This window comes from Hyperolius riggenbachi, chromosome 1, assembly GCF_040937935.1.
Source record: "Hyperolius riggenbachi isolate aHypRig1 chromosome 1, aHypRig1.pri, whole genome shotgun sequence".
NCBI lineage: Eukaryota > Metazoa > Chordata > Amphibia > Anura > Hyperoliidae > Hyperolius > Hyperolius riggenbachi.
This window is the reverse complement of record NC_090646.1, coordinates 511,870,899-511,888,408: the sequence shown is the minus strand read 5'-3', so window position 1 is coordinate 511,888,408 and position 17,510 is coordinate 511,870,899. Positions and strand designations below refer to the sequence as shown.

Sequence of the window (17,510 nt, the reverse complement as noted above, 5' to 3'; positions counted from 1 at the left end):
GCACTGGTCCTAGATTTTCTAATGTCGGACACGTTCCAACCAGCAGAGACCGTTCCTATTAGGTTATTAACGCTAAAGGTGGCCTTCTTGGTGGCGATTACAACGGCAAGGAGAGTAGGGGACATAGTCACTATCAATAAAGGACCCCTATATGGTGATTCACCCGGACAGAATAGTTTTCCGACCAGACCCGACATATTTGCCAAAGGTAGCCACGCAATTTTATAGACTGCAGGAGGTTGTTTTACCATCCTTTTTTACAGACCCCAAGAATAAGGAAAGAAAGCTAGCAAAGCTAGATGTGAGACAAGCAATTATCACATATTTGCAGAGGACACAGGATTGGAGAAGGTCCAGCCATTTATTTGTATTTTCTGGCACCCGAAGGGGGTTACAGGCAACTAAGGGTTCCATAGCCAGATGGATTCGGCAGCTGATACAGCTAGCGTACAACAACTCACAGACTGACACGCCTCCAGACATTAGAGCACACTCTACGCGGTCACTGGCAGCATCCTGGGCGGAGAGATCCGGGGCAACTCTGGACCAGATATGTAAAGCGGCTACATGGTCAGGACACTCTACATTCGTGAAGCACTACAGGGTGGAGTTGTTGTCCAGCCAGGATCAGGCGTTTGGTCGTAAAGTACTCCAAGCAGTCATCCCACCCTAAGGTAAAGATTTCTCGCTGGTCTCAGGTGGCTGTCCTGGAGGATGATGAGAGAAAGGCCGTCCTACTTACCGGTAGTAGTGTTTCGGCGAATCCTCCAGGACAGCTGCCTTAGTACCCAGCCCTAAGAGATTCGGTAGTATAAACTAAAGAAGGGTGAGCCTGTTACTCTTGTAATGAACTAGGGAGGTAGAGGAGGAGGCTGGTTATATAGAGGGTGGACCAGAGGAGTAATTAATTAATTGCATGTGCATTGTTTCCACAGGGGAGGGGCTCAATGGTAATCTCAGGTGGCTGTCCTGGAGGATTCGCCGAAACACTACTACCGGTAAGTAGGACGGCCTTTCCTTATGCCCCTTGAGTTCGCTCGGTTCCTCACAGTCTACCTGGGTGGTTTCCTATCCCCCACTGAATGGCCCAATAGCCTGACAGAGTCGCAGTTCGTCTCACATGTGCGGACCAGACATGAGAGACGAAGAGTGACTCTGCCAGGCTATTTGGCCATCCAGCGGGGGATAGGAGCCACCCAGGTAGACGGTGAGGGACTGTGCGGCCTCAAGGGGGCTTAAAGAGTAACTGTCAGGCTGCAGAAGCTAATTTAAACCTCTATTCTCCTGTGTTAAACAGTTTAGAAGGAAGCCAGAAAGGCATTAGTGAAGATAAAAATCTCTCTTACCTTTGTGTGCTTATCAGCAAAGCTAATTAGACCCAAGAGGACGCAAGCCGCATACTATACTGCAAAGCATTCTGGGGCCCTCCCCTCGGCTGCTAATGAGACGTTACAGCAGCTTGTAATCAGTCCAGCGCGTAGCACTGATAAATCTCTGGGCAGAGTACACTGCAGGAGTCAGCTATTGTTCCTAGCCACATGGCTCATTAATATTCACTGCACACTGTGTTATTCAGTATGAGCTTTTCTGTGATCAGGAAGCAGGCAGGACATAACGACACATTTGACAGAAAAACATGGAGCCTGCCATGAGCTGTCAGGAGCATCTATCTCTGCATATACTATATACAAATTCTGTGAAATCCAAACGTGGACAGTGAAATGCATATGTAAAGTAAGTACAGCCAATCTTTAGCTACTGATATGTGTTTATTTTCTCTGAGACCTTATACCTAACAGCTCCTCTTTAAGGAAACCCCAGGTAAGTATGGAACCTAAGACCTTTTGCGGCTCAGATTCCCTTTAATAGTGTTAATATAGCATATTTACATGTAATATCAAATTAAATGTTTGATTTTCTAAATCCCTATGATTATAGTAAAGAGCAAATATTCTAAAAAAAAAAAAAAAGTCAAACACCTGATCTGCTGGCTTGTTCAGGGTCTATGGCTAAAAGGATTAGAGGCAGAGGATTAGCAGGGCTGCCAGGCAACTGGCATTGCTTATAAGGAAATAAACATGATAGCCTCCATATCCCTTTTGCTTCAGTTGTTCTTTAAAGAGACTCTGTAACATGAAAAACATCCCCTGGGGGGTACTCACCTCGGGTGGGGGAAGCCTCCGGATCCTAATGAGGCTTCCCACGCCGTCCTCTGTCCCACGGGGGTCTCGCTGCAGCCCTCCGAACAGCCGGCGACTGTGCCGACTGTCAGTTCAATATTTACCTTTGCTGGCTCCAGCGGGGGCGCTGTGGCTGCTTTCCTCTCCGAACTACACGGAAATACCCGATCTCAGTCGGGTCCGCTCTACTGCGCAGGCGCCGGAAACTTGCGCCTGCGCAGTAGAGCAGACCCGACGGTGATCGGGTATTTCCGTGTAGTTCGGAGCCGACAGCCGTCAGAGCGCCTGCGCAGGAGCCAGGAAGGTAAATATTACGTCACGGCTGCACGGAGGGCTGCAGCGAGACCCCCGTGGGACAGAGGACGGCGTGGGAAGCCTCATTAGGATCCGGAGGCTTCCCCCACCCGAGGTGAGTACCCCCCAGGGGATTTTTTGAGGTTACAGATCCTCTTTAAAGAGAGCCCGAGGTGGGATTTACTTATGCTAGTGGGGCACAGAGGCTGGTTGTGCACAATAACACCAGCCTCTGTTGTCACATGGTGTGCCTCCAAGACCCCCCTGCGCGCCGCTATACCCCCCGCAGTGCTGCTCCTCCGTACCGGCGCTACCTGCCCGCGTCACTTCCCTCCAATCAGCGGGAGGGAAGGGACGCGGGCGGGTAGCGCCGATACGGAGGAGGTGGGGGAGCGGCGCTAACAGACAGGCAGAGGTAAACATTGTGCTGGTGACACGCTGCGTGTCGCCAGCACTGCGGGGGGTATAGCGGCATGCAGGGGGGTCCTGGAGGCGGAGCAGTGCTTTTCAGCGCTGATAGATTTGGGCGCAGCCGGCACCTCCATAGACTACAATAGGAATCATTCCTCTTTGCAGCGCTCAGTAACGTCGGCTCCGTCAGAGGACGGAGCCGAGGTTGCTTAAAAACTTAATAATTCGGCCTCCAGCAATTGCAGGAAGCAGAATTATTTCATTTCCCCACTATCCATGGCGGCCTGGAGGGGGAATAGTAATTAAATCGGCCCGGACTTGTGCAGAAGCAGGATCAGCCATATAACAGCTGGATCCTGCGCCCAAGTCTACGGGCGCCGATTTTAAATATACTCTCCTGGAGGCACACCATGGGGCAGCAGAGGCTGGTGTTAGTGTGCACAACCAGCCTCTGTGCCCCACTAGCATAAGTAAATCCCACCTCGGGTGGGATTTAAGCGTAAAAGTAGAAAATAAAAAGTTTTGTATGTTGATCTTTAGTTGTTTTCACATCAAATGGGCCATTAACGGTACAATTCGCTGGTTGATGGATTGTTCGATTCAATCATAGCATCGGTCAGAAACTATCGTTCAGGCCCACTAACAAAAGGAAGCCTGCTAACCAGTTTGATCAGGTTAATGGGATCATTCAGTTTTTCGGATTCCATCGATCTGATCAAATTGGTGAGCAGTTTTCCTTCATTAAGTGGGCCTGAAAGATAATTTCTGATCGATCTAACGACTGAATCAGACGATTGATTGCCTGGGGAATTGTATCGCAAATGGCCACCTCAAGTTTCAAGTGTACAAACGGGCAAACTTTAGTTTTGGTAATATTCTATCCCCCCCCCCTTGCATTGCAGTGACGGCACCCTGAATCCGAATGGGGTGAGATTTGGAAGCTCTGAAATCTACAATATCGGTAAGCAATCTTCCCCTCTCTATAAAGTGAATTATGTATATTTGCACAAGCCCTCCAGCCAGGGAATAGGTTAATTTTCTGCTTAATGGTAAAGAGGAGGTTGTAAAATAGGAAACTGTCAGAATTTTAAGTGAGAAGAAATGACTAATGTGAAGCCAAGATTTGTAATGCAGAAGTTCACTTCTGGGACTTGCTAATTAAACACATTTTCAGCATTCGGCTGCTGACTGGCTACACTAACAAAGCCATTATTACGTCTCCTGAATAGATACAGATTAGGCTCCCACTGCTCCCCTCCAATTCCCTTTTACGCTTCTCCATCAGACATTAACTGCTGCTTATTACTGGGGCTTAGAGGATAGATCAGGTCACATAGTCATTATTGGAAAAACCTCACTGAGCTCCATCTGCATTCCAAATAGAAGGGACAGCAAGCAGTTCACAGATGCTTAGAGGAACACTGTTCCACAAAATAAACGAATGCAATGAGAACAGGCAGACCTTCATCCAAAACTACACTCTTTGTTTTGGGTGGTGGTTGCTGTGCAGAGATTGCAGGTAAAAGAGAAGATGGACATGGATTGTGGTCACTTCCTCACTCCACTCATCACTCTGCCTGACTAAATCAGATGTCATTATTGTGGAATTCTGTGACATCCAAATATGGCAAAACTTCACAATGCTGGATTTAAGTAGTGCAAAGCGTGCTAAAGGTAATACAGCTTCACTTATAGTCTGCTGGGAACAGCGTTCCACCCAGTGAAATGAATGTCTTTGATTGTAGCCTGAGAAATGGTTAACATTATTTCATTTGTAACCATATTTAGTCTTAAGTTTGATTACGGTTAAAGTGGGCCCAAACTCTTGCACTGCACACAATGAAAAGTTCTTATTTCACATGTAGTTGCTGAAATCCACGGCTCTGTGTTCCTGTACATATTTAGCCAGACCAAAGTGTCTAATTAGTTCTTAGCAGCTGTGAATAGACTGCAGGAGCTTTGCTGTAGATACTGAGGCTTAACCACTTCAGTCCTACCTCTAAAGTGAAACCAACGTGTGGACTTTACTTTGCTTTTTTAGGATTTCCATAAATTGGATTGAATAAAGTTTTATTTGCATACATTTAATAAAGTTTTATTTGATGATGCCTCTGTCTGTCTTGGAGAGATTTGCACATGGCTTGCTTGAGCGTGGCTGGTGGAGTCCCGTTTCTTTAGAAATACTTGTGTAGCCTTTTCCTGCATGGTGAATGGCAATTACTGTTTGTTTGAGGTCTTAAGAAATCTTCTTCTGTTTGAACCATGACATGCATGTACTGACCCGTGTTGTAAAAATTTGAAGTAAATAATGAAAAATCATTCCTCTTCTGTTTAATAAGACAGGGCATATGTCACACTCACACCAGATATATCACCCCATTGATTGAGTCTAATTTACTCTTCTAATGAACTGATAATGCCACATTACATAATTTGCCCACACGTATGGTAACCTTGGGTTGTTTTCATCAAATAAATGAACAGGCATAATGTTTTGTACTCTTTTGATTATGTAAATATTGCTTTCGTTACTTAGTGTTAGCACTTGCATGAAAGCTAGTGTTTTAGGCCTTATTTATGCAGAAATATTTAAACTAAACAAGGTTCATTAACTTTTAAGCACCACTGTGCTTTCAGTAGTGAATTCCATTGCCACAATTAGAATGGTGAGTTGATTTGGCAGCCAAAAATCATCAAAAGTGTAGACAAAAACTATAGCAAAGCAGGCAAGGTGAAGAACTGGAATTTTGTAACGTGATTATCTGGGTTGGTTTTTCAAAAGCTCCACTGGGATTAAACATTTTACATTTCACCAAGATTTCTTACATCATTTTCCCATTTGGCTTCCATAGAGCTACTGGCTCTGTGTTTGCTGTACAGGAAGTATCCCGACTGCTTTGTATGCACTTTTGCAGATTGACTCTGAACTTCTATGCAGACCATCTTCATGCGTTTTGAGATTCCAACATCCACAGAGTGGTAGTTGCTTTGGAACAGAGTGTCCCCTTTCTGGCAAAAGGTCCTGGCACAACCCTCCAGTTTGTAGGGTGTATGTGCAGCTCTGTGGAGCACTAGTTTGGTTGGGGAGCAAAAATATTAGTGGAGTATGTCTGCATAAGTTAATAAGTTAACTAACTTACTGGGGGTAACTAAGTAGAATACCTAAGCAGGTTTACCAACCTTGACAAACATCTCAAAATTCTAACCATACCTCCAATCTAAGAGCTTTTCATAATCCTTTCATAAAAGGTTCCAAAGGGGAAATTTGGGGTGTCTGATCCTTACAGACCCCTGATAAAGAAATGAAAAGTGACCTCCCTCAACCCCCAAACATACTAATTTGTCCTCTAAGGTAGTCTTGTTTCTCATTATGGGATGTTGTTTTCTTCTTATTATGACTTTGGATGAACGTTTTTTCCTCACAGTTGAATCTTTTGTGGAGGTGTCAGACAGCTTGTGTGTTCCCCAGTACAACAAGGATGGAGAGGAGCGAGTGATTCTGTTTCTTAAAATGAACAACAACTACAGTTTTGGCGGTGACTTAGTGAAGAGGATAAGGAACGCTATTAGAGTGGCGCTGTCTGCCAGGCATGTTCCAGGTGTGATCCTTGAAACCAAAGACATTCCAGTAAGTTTATGGAGACTTCATTACTAAAAAAAACTGTATCATTTGACTTAATTACAATTGGATGCTTTGTGATAATATATAAACATACCTTCACTGTAGCCATTCGGCTGTTGTGTGAAAGTGACCGCAAGTTACCACGAAGGAAGAAGAACTGCTCAATGAATCCGGTATGAATTGGTTAACAGGTTAGCTGGTTAGGAGGGTGATATAGAGGATTCATTAAAAAATATCGTATTTATCCACATCTAGAAACAATGGTTAGATTATACAGGGTATGATGGCTCAACTGCTGAAGGTTTAACTACACTCTGCAGTGCATGTGCTCTGCATGTAAATGTCAACCACTGTCTTAGGTTAGCACTCTCACCTTGCAGTGCTCGGTCGCTGGTTTGATTCCCAGATTGCCAGAGCACTATATGCATGGGGTTTGTATGGTCTCCCCATGTTTGTGTGGTTTTCCTCTGGGCGCTCTGGCTGCCCCCACCTCCTAAAAACATACACATAAGTTAATTTGCTTCTCCCTAAATCACATGTGTCGAACTCCAGGCCTGGAGGGCCAGATCCATGCCAGTGTTTAGGATGCACTGAGAATGAGAAAAATGTGTTCTACCTGATGGACCACGCCTTTCCTGATTCAGACCCATTGAGCTGTGTCAAAAATGTGTGAGGACCTCGGCCCTCGTAGGACCGGTTTGACATACCTGCCCTAAATGGTTAGTAGACTAGGATGGACCTATGACTATAGTAAGGATTAGATTGTGAATCCTCTTGAGGGACAATAAAATGACACTATATACGCTATACAGGAATAGGAACGCAGTTCCCATTCATTAAAGGACACCTGAGGTGAAAATAAACGAATTAAATAAACAATTAGATCTATCCTCCTCCTAAAAATTACTTTTTAAGATATTACACAGTTTTGTTTTGTTTTTTATTTAAATCTAATTTTTTAATTTTTACTGTTTTATTGTTTTTGCTCAATAAAACATTCATTGAATTTTGCAGAAGCTAAAATATTTGAACTATTGACCAATTTTTTTTCTATTTCCTGCTCTCAGAAGCCATTTTCTGCTAGGAATGTGTTTTATAGTTGTAATTTCTTATCAGTGAGGGTCACACTGTAGTCTGACCCAGTCCTGACAGAAACTGTAACTTACATACCTGATGTTTAACTCTTTCAGGCAGAGAAAGAAAAAAAGGCAGCATAGTCCATTTGTAGGCTTTGCACTGTACATTCATATGTCTATCTCATCATGTCACATGTCACCCCAGGTATCCTTTAATCTGATCTAAGTCCCTGTCAGGGCCAGTTCTGGGCTTTTTGCTGCCTGAGGCAAACTTGTGAAGATGTGCCCCCACCCAGATTTGGAATGATCGCACAGCACCCAACAATTTACTCTGCTTCATTTAATGTTCTCACATGACATGCTGCAGCTCAACACAGTAGCACACTGGCTGGCTGTGAGTCTGTGACAAACTGCTCACCCTCAGCCACTCCATTCCTCCACAGGAAGGTACACACAGTACAAAAATATTGCCCCTGAAATCTGTGTCTGATGCAAATGTTTCACCTTGCTTCATGAGAGAACTGGCCCTGGTCCCTGTGTCAATGATTTCCGGCATCCATGAGATGCCTGCGGTCATTGTAATTATGGAAGTAACACGTCCACGCATTACTTCCTGTTCACGTACTAATAGTAGGTACAGGAAAGTAATGCGCAAGGACATCTTGTGGCCAAGTAGTAAAATGACACCTACATACAATTATTTTTTGTTTTGTTTTAACAAAAGACCTACACATACATTTAAAGAGAGCCCAAGATGGGTTCATAAAATTAAAAAAAAAAAAAAGTAGGCTACTTGAATTCGGGGGCTGAGCAGATCAGGTAGCCGCAAAAACAGACGCTCCTGTGGGCCACACTGAACCACTTCCACTTTCGTAACCTCTGGGTCACGAGGCAGGAATGAGAGATGGTCTCTCATCCACAGCGTGCAGGGAGGTGGGGGCGCGGCCAGGGAGAAAGAGCTGTCCAATGGCAGCTCTGGAAACCCTGCAGGAACGCCCCTGGAGGGTGTTTTAACCATGGAATTCTTCTTCCCTATGTTTACCTCTGAGATAGCAACAAATTTTGTCACTAATCTCAATGGGGGGGGGGGGGGGGGGGCAGAGAGAGCGGTGTGGGGACACAGAGGCATGTCATGAGGCAGGGAACATGCCTCTGTGTCCCATCGGCCCCCATGGAACCTCCTCGGGTTCTCTTTAAAATTAACCCCTTACCTCTCACACTCTCCCATAGTTGCCCAAATTAAACTTTTGCATAATAAAAAAATGACAAAAAAAAAATGAAACCTTAGGGACTGAATTTTTTAATATGCATGTCGGAGGGGATATAATTTTATTTTTTTTTATTATATATATATATTTTTTATTTTTTTTAAATTATGGTTTTGTAATTAGTAATGGATGCAAAACTGAAAAAAATGCACCTTTATTTCCAGATCAAATATTTGCACCATACATTGTACTAGGGAAATAGTTTAAACCTTGCAATAACAGGGGCAAATGGGCAAAGAAAATGTGTAGGTTTAATCCACAGTAGAGCGTTTTATTTTAAAACTATAATGGCTGAAATCTATGGCTGAAAAATGATTTTATTCCATTTTTTTACTATTCTTATTAAAATGCATTCAGAATAAAATTAATCTTAGCATAATGTACCACCCCAAAAAAACCTGATTGGTGGAAAAAAACAAGATATAGATCATGTTGTAGTGATTTAGTAGTGATTAAAGGGACACTTAAGTCAAACAAAAAAAATGAGTTTTACTCACCTAGAGCTTCCAATAGCCCCCTGCAGCTGTCCGGTGCCCTCGCTGTCTCCTTCCGATTCTCCTGGCCCCGCCAGCAGCCACTTCCTGTTTCGGTGACAGGAGCTGACAGGCTGGGGACGCGAGTGATTCTTCGCGTTCCCAGACACATTAGCACCCTCTATGCTGCTATATGGTATATGATATATGCTATAGCAGCATAGATGGCGCTATTGTGGCCAGGAACGCTAAGAATCACTCGCGTCCCCAGCCTGTCAGCTCCTGTCACCGAAACAGGAAGTGGCTGCTGGCGGGGCCAGGAGGATCGGAGGGAGATGGCGAGGGCACCGGACAGCTGCAGTGGGCTATTGGAAGCCCCAGGTGAGTAAAACTCATTTTTTTTTTTGTTTGACTTAAGTGTCCCTTTAAGTTATTGGCGAATGAAAGGGAGGAGAACTGAAAGGTGAAAATTGCTCTGGTCCAGAAGGAGAAACAACCCTCAGTGGTCAAGTGCTTAAAGGGACCCTGAGCAGTACATAGAATAAAAAAAATTCACTTACCCGTGGCTTCCTCTAGCCCACCGTAGGCCGCGAGGTCCCCCGGTGTCCTCCAGGCACCTCTCCGTGTCCCTCTGGCGGCTCCCGTTTCTGGCAGCTGTCGGGCTGGCACTTCCTGGATCTTGACGCTTGGTGTCATCACGCCAGCCGCTGTGATGAGGCATATCGGGCGGCAGTCCTGCACATGCACAGTTTAGAGTTAGAAAACCGCGCATGTGCAGGACTGTCACTACTGATTTTGAAAAGATCTTAAAGAATCTGAAACTGTTGAATGTTTTCAAATGATCTGCTTGATGCTATTAAATGTATTATTTTATCCTTTAATGAAATGATTGGATTTAATCTAAAACCACTGCAGTTATTTTGAGTTAATTAAGCCTGGTACACTCTTTTAATTATGATTGGCCAATATCTGACCATTTTCACCACCTCCATGTAGTATGAGGGGCACCAGATCACTGGCGTAACAATAGGGGATGCAACTCCTGGGCCCGCGCGGGGCCGTTTTGGGTGGCTGGAGGGGTCGCAGCATGAGGGGAAAGCCATGCCCACAATCGGCGGGGAGGGGGGGACGGTCCCCCCCCCTCCTCACCTCGGGGCTCTCCCCTCTGCGCTCCCCTCCAGCTTAATGAGTGTCCGGGCAGCGGCAGGCAACGGCTGATACATACCTTCCGTCTTCGGTGCGCTCCAGCGTGCGTTCCTCAATCTAGTCTCTGATGCGACTTCCTGTTTTATACAGGAAGTGGCGTCAGAGACTAGAGTGAGGAACGCATGCTGGAGCGCACAAAAGACGTAAGGTAAGCCGTTGCCTGCCGCTGCCCGGACACTCCTTAAGCTGGAGGGGAGAGCCCCCTCCCCGCCGACTGTGGGTATGGCTTTTCCCTCATGCTGTGACCCCTCCAGCCCCCCAAAACGGCCCCGAGCGGGCCCCGGGGGGCGCTCAGAATTTCTGCAGGAGGCCCGGTGGGGCCTAGTTACGCCCCTGCACCAGATATTGATGAGCAGAATGTGTAGGTAAACCCTCATTCATCCTGCTGGCTATCCATGTGACATGAAATAGGCATGTATTTCTAACATGGACTCAGGGACCTCTTTGGGAAATACATTTTAAGGACGACAATAAAAATCTGACAAAGGTTCTTTGTCTTCTCCACTCTATATAAAACTTTATCTTGTGAATGTTTTTGCTGAAGACACTTTTTTTTTCCTTCTGAGAACAAATAGCCCTAAAGTGATATGTTCTCATGGCTGGGCTTCCTGCCATGTACAAGCGCGGCCGTCTTATGCCTGCACAAGTATGGCCCCACCTGTGCGGTTAGCCCAAGTTGCTTGTCCACAAGCGGCTCTGTGCTACTTTGAAGGCGCAGCAGTGCTTGCACAGGTGCAGTACATCCACGCTAGCGCACAAAGGGGAGGGTGGCCACAAATTAAGAGGGTCCCAGTCAGTGGAGGAAGGATTGAAAGAGATCCTTCTTAGCGAAGTATCATTTTTTTTTTCCTGCAGCTTCAAATTTGCTTTTACAGGGACAGGATGTGAGAGGCTACCATCTTCACTCTTTAATAAACAATACCAGTTGCCTGACTTCTGTGCTGATGCTTTGCCTCTAATGCCATATTTTCCTGTAAAAAAATAAGTAAGGGTCTTGCGTGATTTTTGATCAAAAAGATGCATTTGGGCTTATTATTATTGTATGGTCTTATTTTTTCATCAACCGCAATCTACTGCAATTCTTGAACAAAAATCTCCATTTCCTTTTTCCATGTACAACAATCTACATGAGAGCCCGGCACTTGGCACCGCTCCTGTGGCTAGATATCAGCCACTTCCACTGACCCCTGGGGTCACATCACTGCAATCTCTGCTCTGTGTGTCTCATCACAGAGCAAAGTGCAGGGAGGTGGGGGAGCAGCAGGGAATGGGTGGAGGAGATGCAGAACTGGGCAGAGCTGCCCAATGACAGCTGGGGAAGGGTTGTTAGGAACACCCCTAGTGGGCGCTTTGCAGGAGTGGCTCTCCTTCAAACGACGCCCCCTTCGCCACGAGATTGTTAACAAGCGACATGTCTGCAATTTCGGGAGGTGACAGCGGGGGTGGGGGCAGAGAGTGGCGCATAGTGTACAAAACATCTTGGTATGCCATGAAGCCATACAAGTACATAACCATAAGCTGTTTTAGCTGGCTTTCAACCCAACAAGAAAGCGAGCCTTTTCATATTTCTAGTTGCAAACTGGCACGGTTTTCCTACTTGTTACATCCTGTCCTCCAGCTTTGATAGTGTTAAAATGTTCAAAAGAGAATCACAAACTACCGAGTAAAATGTTATGGAAGTTTGGCAAAGAATTGTGACCTTGAATGATTATAGAACTGCCAAGTTTCATCATGATCTGAGTCCTTTTCCCATAAGTCATAAGCATCTGAAAAACAGGATTTAACATAATGCTGCCTCACTAGATTTAATATAAGGAACTATGAGTTTGGCAGAGAACAGCGGAGACTGATATGCATTCCTAAGCTGCCTCTAATGTATCTGTGGGATAGAAAATGTCTTTATTCTGCCCGTTTCATAACTTTCTAGTTCACTTTATTCACTTTGGGAGGTCCCAAGAGTATAGCCCGTTTTTTATACGCAGATCTGTTCTGTCGTTTTCAGGGGATTTTTTTTTTCTTGAAAACAAATTATGTATATGTGTTAAATGTGTTACTTCACATTTAGTTGATATTCAGAGAGGGCTTTTAAGTGTAATTTTCAGTATTGCCTTAAATAATGGAAAAGAACAGCAGATTTTGGATGTCAGCAGCAGGGAAGGATAATTGGTGGAAACTGATGGTTATCTTATTGAAATACACTATACTAGATGCACATGAGACGAAAAGTTTTTGTCGCTTACTATGACATCCTTAGTATCTGATGATTGTTTTCTCTTATTGGGCTGTATCTGCATTCACTTTCCTCACTGACATGTAGGACAGCACAAAGAGAATGACCACATCATAAGAATGTTGTGCTGTAGAAGCAAACACAGAGGCTGTGTGATAAGTGGACACTAGCACATCAGTCTGGCTGATTTTCCCTATACCTCTCTGGGGATGCAACAGTTCACAGCTGTTTATTGAAAACCCAGTCAGCTAAATTTGCCCTATAGTGCTCCATGAAACTGGTTGCAGTGTATTTTTTTTGTTTGTTTTTTATAACTGTAAGTACACCTGTTATCCCATTAAACATGCACTGCATGCTTAATTCCTCCATTGTGACTGGAAGATAGTGAAAAATAGACTGTACTTCCCTATTTAATGCTGGGAATACACTGGCCGATTCTGGCGCTCGATTCTGCGCCTGATCGTTTTTCACGCTCGATTCTCTTATCTTCGCTTGTTTTTCTTATCTTTTTTCAATTCACTTCACTGAGAAATCGAGCGGCAAAAGGAACGAGCGGTGATCGGACATGTTAGAAATTATCTATCGAGCCATCTTATCCGCTCAGAATCGAGCCGTGTATTCCCAGCATTATGCTGGGTACACACGATGCGTTTCTTTAGCCTATCTTCCATCCGATCAATTTCCAATTCGATTTTCTGATCGCTTTCCAATTCGGATCTGTTATCTTTTCTTATCTATTTCCATTCACTTCTAAGAGAAATCGATCAGAAAAACGATCGAAAATAAGATCGGACATGTCGGAAATGATCTATCGAACCATCTATCTAACACAAAATTGTATGGTGTGTACCTAGCATAATAATATTTACCATGTTTGTACAGATGTAGTAAAGATAGTAAGAATACCAGCGTTTTGTTCAACCACTGCCTGTTTTGCGGATCCTTTTCCTAGTACAGACATATATACACTGCTACTGGATTCCTATACATGTCGTTCCCAATCATTATGCAAATTGTATTGAAGTGTAATAAAGTTAAAATGTTTTGATTTTCAGTTAAACTTCTGGATGGTATGGTCTTGGGGCTGTTTTGATTACTTTCCTACAAACATTAGGGTTGTAGCGAAGCAGGTGGTTACAGCGCTCATCGCCGTATCTTCTAAGCATCCCCGTAACAATGATGTTATACTGCGCGTGGCACGTAAGGTCTGTCGCCAGACCCCGAATTACATTACCCTCTGAGTTGTGACAGTCCAGAGGGGGAATAGTATTTCACACCACCGGGGATTTTAGAGGCAGCACGGCTCACCCTGTGCCCAGCTCACCGGCAGCGTACATACAGTCAGGTCCATAAATATTGGGACATCAACACAATTCTAACATTTTTGGCTCTATACACAACCAGGGTGGATTTGAAATAAAATGAACATGGTGAGCTTTAACTGCAGTTTTAATTTGAGGGTATTTACATACAAATCAGGTGAACGGTGCAGGAATTACAGCAGTTTGCAAATGTGCCTCCCACTTGTTAACCTCCTTCTCTGTATGCCCGACACTGTCAGGCATGCCGCTCGCTGGCTTTAGAATACCCCCAGTAAAAATCTAGCAGATCACATTCCTGCAAAAGCTTTAGCTAGCACTAGACTAGCTAGTATTGGTGGCCAGCACCCCCCGATCGCTTCTGATCCGCCCGATCCAGCCGCTTATACATTACCCAGCCTGGCTCCAGCGATCGGCGCATCCTCCGCGCACAACTACGGTCTTCTCAATGAAGAGGATTGTGACTGCGCATGACGTCGGTGATGTCATGTATGATCCACCCCATAGAGAAGTAATGTAAGAAGACTTCACCAAAGTGAATTCAGAGGGTTCACCACAAGATGAAAACCATTGCTAAACTTCCAAAAACAGGAAGGACAAATTATAGTTTGTAAATTACATCTAAAAAAAGCCTTCACAGTTCTAGAATAGCATCCTATGGGCAGACAAGACCAAGATTAACCTGCACCTTGAGTAATGGGAAGAGAAGAGTATGGAGAAGGAAATGAACTGCTAATGATCCTAAGCATACCACCTTATCACTGAAGCATGATGGTGGTAGTGTCATGGCGTGGGCATGGATGGCTGCCAATGGAACTGGTTCTCTTATAACAAAAGCAGCAGGATGATTATTATTCTGTCCTATTACTTTTGCTCCCTTAACTCAGAAAAAAACCACATATAAAAGTAGATAAATACTTGCTCTAATACTGGCTCTACTTACATAACCTATGTATTGCACTGTCCACATCTTGATTTTAGTGATTTTTCTTTTAGTAAAAAAACAGAAAAATCCTTCTTAGGATTTTTCATTTTGTCTATCTTGAAGCTAATCCTGACATCATTTCTTCCCTTACTCCCTGTCTGTGTATGCTTTGCCCGTCCTCCTTCCAGTCGTCAGCCACTCCCACCCAGCTCTGGAGTAGAAAGTGTATTGTCTCAGCATGAGAACTATTGGCCAATCAGAGAGGATCAGATATATGGGAGGGGAAAACAGGAGGGAAAGAGGCTTCAGTTAATCAAGTTGCATTAGTTATGTGTGAGGGGAAAGTAAAGAAAAAAACCTAGCATGCCCTTCAACTTCCTTTGTGGCAGATGTACCAAATAAAAGCAAGAGAAACTGGGGCATGATCTTTTATGGGGAAGAAAAATAAGTGATTTTTTACTTTTGGATTGCCTGATTAGCATCCTTATTACTTGTTTACCAGATAAAAATAAAATTGATTTTTGATTTTATGCCTGACAGTTACGCATTAAAAATTGGGAGGCACATATGCAAACTGTTGTAATTCCTACACCGTTCACCTGCTTTGGATGGAAATACCCTCAAATTAAAGCTGACAGTCTACAGTTAAAGAACATCGTGTCTGTTTCATGTCAAATCCATTGGGGTTATGTATAGAGCAAAAATGTTAGAATTCTGTTGATGTCACAATATTTATGGACCTGATTGTATATGTACGAGGTTGTAGGACCCTTTCTCCTTACAGAGTCTCTTTAAAGGATACCTGAAGTAACATGTGACAGAATGAGATAGACATGGGTATGTACAGTGCCTAGCACACAAATAACTATGCTGTATTCCTTTTTTTTCTTTCTCTGCCTTGAAAGAGTTAATAATCAGGTATGTAAGTGGCTGACTCAGTCCTGACTCAGTCCTGAGTGTGACCCTCACTGATAAGAAATTCCCCTTTTTATCTTTCTTGCTATCAGAAGCCATTTTCTGCTAGGAAAGTGTTTTATAGTTGGAATTTCTTATCAGTGAGGGTCACACTGTAGTCACTTCCTGTCTGAGTCAGGATTGAGTCAGCCACTTACATACCTGATATTTAACCACTTGAGGACCTAGGGCTTTCTACCCCTTAAGGACCGGCCACTTTTTTTCCATTCAGACCACTGCAGCTTTCACGGTTTATTGCTCGCTCATACAACCTACCACCTAAATGAATTTTGGCTCCTTTTCTTGTCACTAATAAAGCTTTCTTTTGATGCTATTTGATTGCTCCTGCGATTTTTACTTTTTATTATATTCATCAAAAAAGACATGAATTTTGGCAAAAAAATGATTTTTTTAACTTTCTGTGCTGACATTTTTCAAATAAAGTAAAATTTCTGTATACATGCAGCGCGAAAAATGTGGACAAACATGTTTTTGATAAAAAAAACCCATTCAGTGTATATTTATTGGTTTGGGTAAAAGTTATAGCGTTTACAAACTATGGTGCCAAAAGTGAATTTTCCCATTTTCAAGCATCTCTGACTTTTCTGACCCCCTGTCATGTTTCATGAGGGGCTAGAATTCCAGGATAGTATAAATACCCCCCAAATGACCCCATTTTGGAAAGAAGACATCCCAAAGTATTCACTGAGAGGCATAGTGAGTTCATAGAAGATATTATTTTTTGTCACAAGTAAGCGGAAAATGACACTTTGTGAGGAAAAAAAAAAAAAAAAAAAGTTTCCATTTCTTCTAACTTGCGACAAAAAAAAATGAAATCTGCCACGGACTCACCATGCCCCTCTCTGAATACCTTGAAGGGTCTACTTTCCAAAATGGGATCATTTGTGGGGTGTGTTTACTGTCCTGACATTTTGGGGGGTGCTAAATTGTAAGCACCCCTGTAAAGCCTAAAGGTGCTCATTGGACTTTGGACCCCTTAGCGCAGTTAGGCTGCAAAAAAGTGCCACACATGTGGTATTGCCGTACTCAGGAGAAGTAGTATAATGTGTTTTGGGGTGTATTTTTACACATACCCATGCTGGGTGGGAGAAATATCTCTGTAAATGACAATTTGTTAATTTTTTTTACACACAATTGTCCATTTACAGAGATATTTCTCCCACTCAGCATGGGTATGTGTAAAAATACACCACAAAACACATTATACTACTTCTCCTGAGTACGGCGATACCACATGTGTGGCACTTTTTTGCACCCTAACTGCGCTAAAGGGCCCAAAGTCCAATGAGTACCTTTAGGATTTCACAGGTCATTTTGAGAAATTTCGTTTCAAGACTACTCCTCACGGTTTAGGGCCCCTAAAATGCCAGGGCAGTATAGGAACCCCACAAATGACCCCATTTTAGAAAGAAGACACCCCAAGGTATTCCGTTAGTAGTATGGCGAGTTCATAGAAGATTTTATTTTTTGTCACAAGTTAGCAGAAAATGACACTTTGTGAAAAAACACAATTAAAATCAATTTCCGCTAA

General features: G+C 43.6%; 1 protein-coding gene across 2 annotated transcripts in view; it reads left to right on the top strand.

Annotated features, from left to right (window-relative positions):
- AACS (acetoacetyl-CoA synthetase) overlaps window positions 1–17,510 on the top strand; it is a 161,661-nt gene that overhangs the window by 134,259 nt on the left and 9,892 nt on the right. For both annotated transcript variants that reach the window (XM_068243805.1, XM_068243814.1), the window contains 2 exons: window positions 3,788–3,846; window positions 6,311–6,513. In XM_068243805.1, coding sequence (XP_068099906.1) covers window positions 3,788–3,846; window positions 6,311–6,513 — 262 coding nt within the window. The remainder of the gene's footprint in view (window positions 1–3,787; window positions 3,847–6,310; window positions 6,514–17,510) is intronic.